Source organism: Pteropus vampyrus, unplaced genomic scaffold (assembly GCF_000151845.1).
Source record: "Pteropus vampyrus isolate Shadow unplaced genomic scaffold, Pvam_2.0 Scaffold1, whole genome shotgun sequence".
Lineage (NCBI taxonomy): Eukaryota > Metazoa > Chordata > Mammalia > Chiroptera > Pteropodidae > Pteropus > Pteropus vampyrus.
The window spans coordinates 41,751,220-41,760,387 of NW_011888782.1; the positions used below are offsets into that span (position 1 = coordinate 41,751,220).

At 34.7% G+C, this 9,168-nt stretch overlaps 1 protein-coding gene across 1 annotated transcript in view; it reads right to left on the reverse strand.

Annotated features, from left to right (window-relative positions):
- Positions 1-754: 754 nt before the first annotated feature.
- The window catches only part of ADGRG7 (adhesion G protein-coupled receptor G7), a 65,696-nt gene continuing 57,282 nt past the window's right edge, over positions 755-9,168 (reverse strand). Inside the window, exon 16 of the mRNA XM_011355735.1 lies at positions 755-1,015. Coding sequence (XP_011354037.1) covers positions 755-1,015 — 261 coding nt within the window. The remainder of the gene's footprint in view (positions 1,016-9,168) is intronic.

The following is a 9,168-nucleotide window of genomic DNA, read 5'->3' on the forward strand; positions in this document are numbered from 1 at the left end:
TTATTTAGGAAGCCATTTATAATTCAAGCGTTTGCAATTCCATAAGCAGTTAGATCTTTTAAAAGCCACAAGGGGTGATTGTGACTAACTTTTTCATTTTGTGAGGCTGTGTCAATAAAAAGGCAGATATATCAAGAACTAGAAGGAAATATCCAGCTAATCTTCCTATGTCTCACTTCCCATTTCTCATAGAGCCACTTCTTCAGGTTATAAAACATGTTTGTTCGGTTTTTTTAACAACAAAAAATTCCCTTTCCAGAGGTTAAAGCAGTGCAAAAATTTTAATTGGAAATAAAAGTATAAGTACATAGAAATTTACAATATTCACAGATCAAAAGCATGATACATTACAAACAACTCCCCACAGTGTTCATCAGAAGTTGTTTTGTTCTAGAAGGTAAATTTTTCTCCGCCTATCCTTTTTAGTAAATTGTAAAAGAATTTGTTTAGGTTCTACATTTTTATCAAAGTTTGTCACGTAGACTTTATGATATAAGGAGTAACAATAATCTTGAATTATCTTGAATGCTAGGGTGGAATGCTTTACCTCACTTAGGTAAGAATCTATTAAATAGAAATCCAAATCCATTATCCCTGATGACAATAAACAGAAGGTTTTATTTGATTCCTAACCTTGAGAAAAATATATTGAAAGAGACTTTCCAGAAGGACTGGGTAATAAAGAAAGGAACTAGAAAATGAAAACTCACACAAGTTGAATAAAAAGGACCACAAAAGCTAACAGTTTTACTGTCTACCTGCCTGTATTTGCTTGGTCACTTTCAGAGAATGTTGTTTCTTTGGTAACTACAAGTGGCTCCAGCAGCCTAAAGCGTTCATTTAGAACCGGCAGTGACCTGAGCATGTTATACATCCTTACACGCAGCCTAAGCGGGGTCAGTGATGGCAGTGACTGCACTCTCCCAGAAGATGACGACAGTGACTTCAACACTTTGGAAGCTTCATTCTGGAAGACTTTTGTTTTGACAGTGTGGAAGACAAAAATTTGCACTCCCTGGTAGATAGAATAATAGCTTAATGTTAGATAAATTTTGAGATATAGAATCAGGGAAGAGATTTTATTTCACCTTTTCACCCACCCTTCTCTTCAACTTGAGTTTATCAGTCGGCAGCTCTTGTGCACTTTTTGTCTAAGAGAGTTGAAGCAATGTTCTTCTCGTATGTAAAGTGCTACACGTAGGTAATAGAGTTAGAAGACCAGAGTTCAAGTCTTGGTTTGCCACGTGTTGGCTGTGTAACTTAGGCTTTTGTCCCTCTGACACCAAGCAATTCTGACACCAACTGGGTGTCCTACAATTTAATTCTGATACTAACTACCTGGAGGTTAAGGGCTCCAGGTCAAAGGCTCAGTCTCACAAGACGGCCCTCGCTTCATATGCCAGTCACACATATTGGGACCCTATTATCCACACTTCTGTCTTACAGACTATGAAGTAGGGGGTTCCCACAACCTGCCCCCTCCTTCGTGTTTGATAATTTGCTAAAATGATTCAAGGAACTCAGGAAAGAGCTTTGCTTATCATTATCTTGTTATTATAAAGGATACAACTCGGGCACAGCCAAACAGAGGAACTCAAAGGGCAATGTATGGGTGGGGCACCCTCACAGCAGTTCCATGTGTTCACCAACCTGAAAGCTCTCCAAACTCCTCATTAAGGGGTTTTTAAGGAAGTTTCATTACAAAAGCATGATTAATTAAATCACTGGCCACAGGGGACTGACTCAGTTTCCAGCCCCTCTGACCTTCCTGGAGGTCTGGGGTGGCGTTAGAAGTTCCAAGCTTCTAATCAAGACTTGGTCTTTCTGGCAACCAGATGCTACATCTATTCCCAGATTCGTCTCTGAGCCACACTGCCTTTTTGAGTTCCAGACTTATCCATCCAAATGAAAATGTGTCATTTCCATCCTGATATTTCCACTTGTCTTAAAATGAATTCTTTATTTTTTCACCCTAACCGCCTGTGCATCCTTCCTTATTTCAATATACAACACCCTCACTCACCCTGAAAATTGCATTTCATCCTCAAACTCTTCCTCTCTCTTTTCTCTCACATTCAACCAAACTGAAAGTACTGTAGAGTCTACTCCCAAAATGTATTCTTAGCCCATTGCTTTTATATTCAAAAATAAAATATAAAACAGGAGAAATTTGAACAGTAAACATTTAATAATGTTTAAAATATATTATTAATTTTTATGTGTTTAGTATTATAGTAACTTTTAGAGGTACATAAATATAGAGATAAAATGATATTTTGTCTGAGAACTGATTTAAAATAATGTGAGGTGAGGTATAGATGAAATAAGATGTACCACACAGTGATAATTAATAAAACTAGATTATAAGCACATCGAGTTCATTATACTCTTTTTTATATTTTGTATGTGTTTTCAAAATTCCATAATAAAATTATGAAAAAACATTTTTTAATGGTTACGTCAAATAGTGTAAGGCAATAAGATCATGTTAAACTTCATACTTTTATTCCAAGTAAGTTTTCAGCTTTATTAAGAGGTAAGAGCAATGGCAATTTCACCTAACATGAATTTGCCCCAAATAATTCAAAATTATCAAGAAGCCTCTATAAAATATATACTTATACTCACTAGCTTTAAAGATTAACCTAAGTGGATACTGTACCTTGAAATATTAGTTAATGATAGTTTGAAAGCCGTAATTCTTAAGACTAATCATGTAGAACATGAAGACAAATGTCAATGGTTTTTTTATTAGTGGTTCAAAATACCATGCAATATTTAACCCAGGCCTTTATAATATTTTACTAAATATGTAATACATATTAAATTTCCTACTTAAGGACCAAAGAAAAATCATACACCATTGGGGAACATTGTTCTATTTTTAGAGAAAACAGCTGAAAAAATATATGGGAAATAACATGGCTAAAAATTAAAAGATATCCTTTTGTCAGAAAATACTATTGAAAGATACAAAAATATTGCATATTTGAAGAAAGTATTACTCAATATGGAAAGTTTGCTATACAATTGGATGAAAGCATATCTATTTTTCACATGTTTATGCTTAGGGTATATTCTAGATTTTTTTCAATAATGCCATATACAAAACACTAATTTTCTAGTGAACAACTAAATTTCTAAATCTCTACTAGAAAATGTTAATTTTCTAGTAGAACTACTATTCTATTTAGCAAATTACTTCTCTAATGTATGTATTAAATAATTTAAGCTAGCCATTGATGGAGAGGAAGATTTGAATCTAATAAAAAATAGTAATTCCAGACCAAGTTATAGACAAAAAAAAAATCACATGAAATTTATACACCCTACCATTCAAAAACAAACAATTACAGCAAAGAAGATAAAACAGAGGTGTATGAAGTGCTACAGAATGTCATCAATGCAATTGATTTTACAAAAATAAGATCTCTATGGTACTTTACAATGAGATGGAGAGTAACCATGAAAATCTTTTGTACTTCATGAGATTGCCCTGGTTATTTCATAACAAAATACTTAAAAGATATCAAACTTACTGATAAGATACCTATTTTTCTTTTACAAAAGACAAGCAATACAAATTTGCTGAACTTTTCTTTAATGACACATGGCTATCAGTAGAAATCACCTTTGCAGATAATTTTTTAAATAAATAAGTAAACAAAATATGTCTCTTCAAATTAAAACTGACGTTTCAATGCTAAGTGAGGAATTTGGCTGATTTTCAAAAGAAACTATAGAAAAAAAGATTTGAAAGTGTATATTAAGAAATATTTTGATTATTACGGGCTTGTGTTGCTATAACGACTTTCATATCTGCATACTTTAAAACATGGGAACATTTACTTAACCCAGATAAAAACATTGCCCATACTAAAGAAAGAAGACAATCAATGGAGATCGACAGAAATAACCTAGATATAGCAGACAAAAAAATTTTTAAGAGCTATTATAGCATACTTAAGAAAGTAAAAATAAAAATTACTCATAATGACCAAAAATTGGGACATCTAAGCAAAATAAAAAACTATAAAAAGATAAAAATTCTTAAACTAAAAAAGTACAATATCTGAAATAAAAATCACTGGATAAGCTTAACAGCAGACTGGAGATGATTAAAGGTAAAATCAAAATCCTTGACGATACAGCACTCTGATAATCCAATCTGATGAATAACAAGAAGAAAGAATGAAAAAGAATGAACAGAGCTCAGGAACCTGTGGAACAATATCAAATGGCCTAAAACACTACAATTAGAGTCTTGGAAAATGAGAAAACAGAAAATGGAACAAAAAAAAACTATTTGAAAAAATAATGGTCAAAAATTCCTCAAATTCGATGAAAGATATAAAATAACAGATTCAGGGAGCACAGCAATCCTAAGTAGAATAAATGCATAGAAAATAATACCTGGACACATCATAGTCAAAATGCTGAAAATCAAAAATAAAGAGAAAATCCTGAAAGCAACCAGAGAAAAATAACACATTATATACAGGGAAAGAAATATATAAACACTAAGGATGTCTCAGAAACTGGAGCAAGTTTGTGAAGTGACTTCCTCATGTTAAAAGAAAAAAATTTCTGTCAACTCTTAACCCATATCCAAGGAAAATATCCTTCAAGAATAAAAGCAAAATAAGGATGTTTCAGAAAAAAGAATGAGAGAGAGATAGACAGACAGAGACAGAGACAGAGACAGAGACAGAGAGATAATTTGTCACTAGAAGGCATATACTATAAGAAATTCTAAAAGAAACTTTTCAGGCTGAAGGGAAATGACACCAGATGAAAATTCAGATCTTTAGAAAGAAATGAAGAACATTAGAAATAAAAAAGAACACTATATAGGTGAATATGAACACTTCTTCCTCTTGATTTTCTAAAAATACATATGTCTTATTTAAAGCAAAAGCTATAACTCTGCATTGTGGAGTTTATAATGGATATCGATGTAATGCATAAGACAATTATAACATAAAAGGAGAGAATGTCAAGTGAATTTATGGTGTTACAAATTTCTTAGATTTTATTGGGAGTTGTAAAATATTGATTCTAAGTTGACTATGAAAAGTTAAAGATGTATAATATATCTCTAAATCAACCCCCCCAAATACCAAGAAATACTGCTTAATAACCAACCAACATATAAATTAAAATGGAATCTTAATAATATTAAATTTACTCAAAACTTAAGAAAGGAGAAACAGAAGAATAAAAAAAATAGAGTGGCAACAGAGAACAAATATAAAATGGTAGACATAAATTCACCCATATTAATGGACTAAACACTCTAATTAAAATACAGAGATTACTAGAATGGATAAAAGTGTAAGGTGCTCCGATTTGCTGTCTACAAGATGTATACTTTAAATATAAAAGCACAGATAGGTTGAAAGTAAATGGATAGAAAAGTATATATCATTCAACCAATATACATAAGAAGGCTGGATATCAGATAAGTAGACTTCGTAACAAAGAATATATTGTTACATACAAAGAGTGGAGTTAAAGAGGGACATTTCCAAAGACTAAAGGGTGAATTCATCCAGAAGACATCACTATCATAAATGTATACACATCTAATAGCAGCACCTCAAAAATATAAAGCAAAAATTGATAGAATTAAGGAGAGACTAGACAAATTTATAATTACAGTTAAAGATTTTAACACTCTTTTTTTGAGAGGCCAGACAAAAATATTGATAAGGATAGAAAATCTGCACAACACTAACAATCATTTTGACCTTATTGACATTTTTAGAACATTATACCCAGCGACTTCAGAACACACATTCCTTTCAAGGATAAATGTTTTCTTCATTAAGGAACACCAAATTATTGCCATAAAACCATTCTTAATAAATTTAAAAGAGTTGAAAGAAAAATTTACACATAACTTACCAAGACTAAATCATGAAGTAATAGAAAAACTAAACAGTCCAATAACAACCAAGAAGATTGAAATGGTAATAAAAACCTCCCAACAAAGAAAAGCCCAAGACCAGGTGGCTTCTACCAAACATTTAAAAAAGAATTAATATCAATTCTTCTCAAACTCTCCCAAAAAATTAAAAAGGAAAAAACACTTCTAAACTTGTTTTAAGAGTCTAGCATTGCCCTGATACCAAAGCCAGATGAGGACACTACAAGAAAAGAAAATTACAGGCCAATATCCACAATGAATATAGATACAGAAATTCTCAACAAAATTTTAGCAAACCAAATTCAATAATATGTGAAAAAGATCATCCAATATGATCAAGTGGGATTCCCCCTAAATACAAAAATGGTTCAAAATACACAGATCAATAAATATGATACATAACATTAACAAAATGAAGTATGAAAAATCACGATCGTTTCAATAGATGCAGAAAAAGCATTTGACAAAATTCAATATCCTTTCATGAGAAAAACTCCCAACAAATTAGGTATAGAAGGAATTCCTCAACATAATAAAGGCCATATATGACAAGCCCACAACTAACATCATACTCAATGGTTAAAAGATGAAAGCCCCTCTTCTAAGATGAGGAATAAGAATTCCAAGGAGTTTGGAGAAATATGGCGGAGTGAGAGATGTATCCCAGATCTCACCCCTTGAAACAACAATAAGCTAAACATCTAAAACTCAACAAAAAACATCCAAACTGCACACTAGCATGTCTGAGCGAGGGATCTGCACATAAGAGCTACCACAGGTCAGAACCCAAGGTGTCGGGTGGTAGACTGGGAGAAATAAAGAAGCTGCCTCTCACAGCCACCAGAACTTTCTGTAGGAGGAGGGGGTGGGTAGAAGAAGCAGCAACTTCCCTGAACAGCCCTGCCTGGGAGAGTTTGTGACTTCCACACAGCCAGCGGCAGGGCCTAGTCATCAGGACAGAAAGCAGAGAAGTGGAAGGCAGAAAAACAACAGTTGATTTTTACCAGCTGTGGTTGCAAAACCGAAGCTGAGCCACAGCCCCCAACTCCCAATCCAGAGGACCCCTTCCCCCGTACCCTCCAAGACCAAACACCGCGGAGTACCAGGGGAATCTGAGCAAACACTACCAAAACTGTCGCTAACACTGACAGGGACTGAGACTGAGAGTAGTAAGAGTGGTTAAACATCTGTAAGAGACGGGGAAAAAGGCATTATTAAGGCTTTATATAAAGCAGAGGCTTAGACGCCACCTACTGGAAACCAAAAGAAAAGTGCCTTCTTTGCAACAGGCTAAAGAGACCTTTATATAACAAATCTTCTTTCTGGAAAAAAGGGTGATTACACTTCCATTAATGCCCACGCAGAGAAATAGTCCATTAAACACCATGAACAACCGTGATGACAAGGCATCTCAGAAAGAAAGAAAAATCTCCAGAAAATAAGCTTACAGACAGAAATATGCAACATAAATGACAGAGAATTCAGGATGGTACCTCTGAAAAAACTCAGTGAGTTCCGAAATGAGTCATATCAACAATTTCAGGAATTGAAAAAACAACTACATGAGAAGAGCAAGGAGCTCAAAACCCTCAAAAAGAACAGAATAAATCTTCTGGAAATAAAACACACACACACACACACACACTGCAAGAGTTGAAAAATGAAATAGCAAGCTTGGGAAATAGAGTCGACCAAATGGAGGAAAGGATCAATGATATCGAAGACAGAAAGCTAAAAATGAATCAGAAGGAAGAAGAGAAACCAAAGAATGAAAAATAATGAAAGACAAATACAAAAACTAGCTGATACCATTAGGAGAGGAAACATAAGAATAATGGGCATTATTGAAGGTGAGGAGAAGGAGCAGAGACTAGAAAGCATTTTCAGACAAATAGCGGACTAGAATTTCCCAAATCTAAGGAATGAGCTGAGACTTGGAATTCAAGAAGTTGACAGAACACCCAATTATCTCAACCCAAAAAGGCCTTTACCAAGACACATTGTAGTCAAATTATCAAAAATCAATGACAAAGACAGAAATTCTCAGGGGCAGCCAGGGGGAAGAAGACGGTAACTTATAAAGGAAAACCCATTAGATTATCATCGGACTTCTCAGCACAAACCTTGCAAGATAAAAAGGAGTGGTATGGGCACCAGGCCTGGCTGGCTCAAGGTCTGGCTGGTCAAAGGTCTAGCTGTGATCCAGGCCGTGGCTAGGAATAGGACCCCAGACTTAGAAAATATGTAAACATACCTCAGCTTATTGTATCGCACGTGTGTGGCTGAATGCTACTTTTGTACTCTTCTATGTGAGGAACATGCAGTCCCTTAGAGTGAAAAAGGGGAGAGCAGAAAGACCAGAAAGGGAGACAAGAAAGGGGAGCAGGAGAAATGCGCATAAGAGTGCATGCCCCGTGCAATAGACTGCACTCCCCAATAGAACTGCACTTTCCAACAAAAGAGCTCTCCACACAATAAAGTCGATGCCTGCCGTTTCATCCTCATGTCTGCGTCTTGTACATTCTTCCCACTGGGCCTCACACCACTGAACATTTCCTTCTAGCTCAGCAATACCCTTGACTATGACAATTAGCATAGTCGACACAATCGAGCTGCCCAGCCTCAACTCTGACAAGTGGAATCAAATATTAAAACAATTAAGAGAAAGAAACTACCAACCTAGAATAATGTATCCAGCTAAGCTCTCCTGTAGATATGAAGGAAAAATAAAGACTTTTCCAGACATACAAAAACTAAGGGAATTCTCCGCTACGAGGCCTGCACCACAGGAAATACTGAAAGCAGTCATCTTACCTAAAACAAAATGAAAAAAAAAATACATAATTAGGAGTAAGGTGACTATCAAGGAAATAGAAGCAGAGGAGTGCAATCCTTACTAAGAATAGGGCATTATAAGCTTAAACATTAAGAAGAGAATTGCTATAGCAAGATAGTAAAGAACATTCAGCATACATAGGGACAAATTGAGACTACAACGACTAAAAAGAGGAGGATTCAAAGATCTAAATTTGTAAAGGGGAATAGAGATAAGGCACGTGCAGAAGAAAATGGATGACTGTATATAGAATTATCCTTTTCATATTCATAATGGTAATCACACACCATAGAGTCAGAATTGAAGTATATAACATAAAACAAGAAGAACCAGAGGGAAAAACCACAAAAGCCAACCAAAATAAAGAAAACAGAAACACAAGGACAAGGAAACGATGGAAACA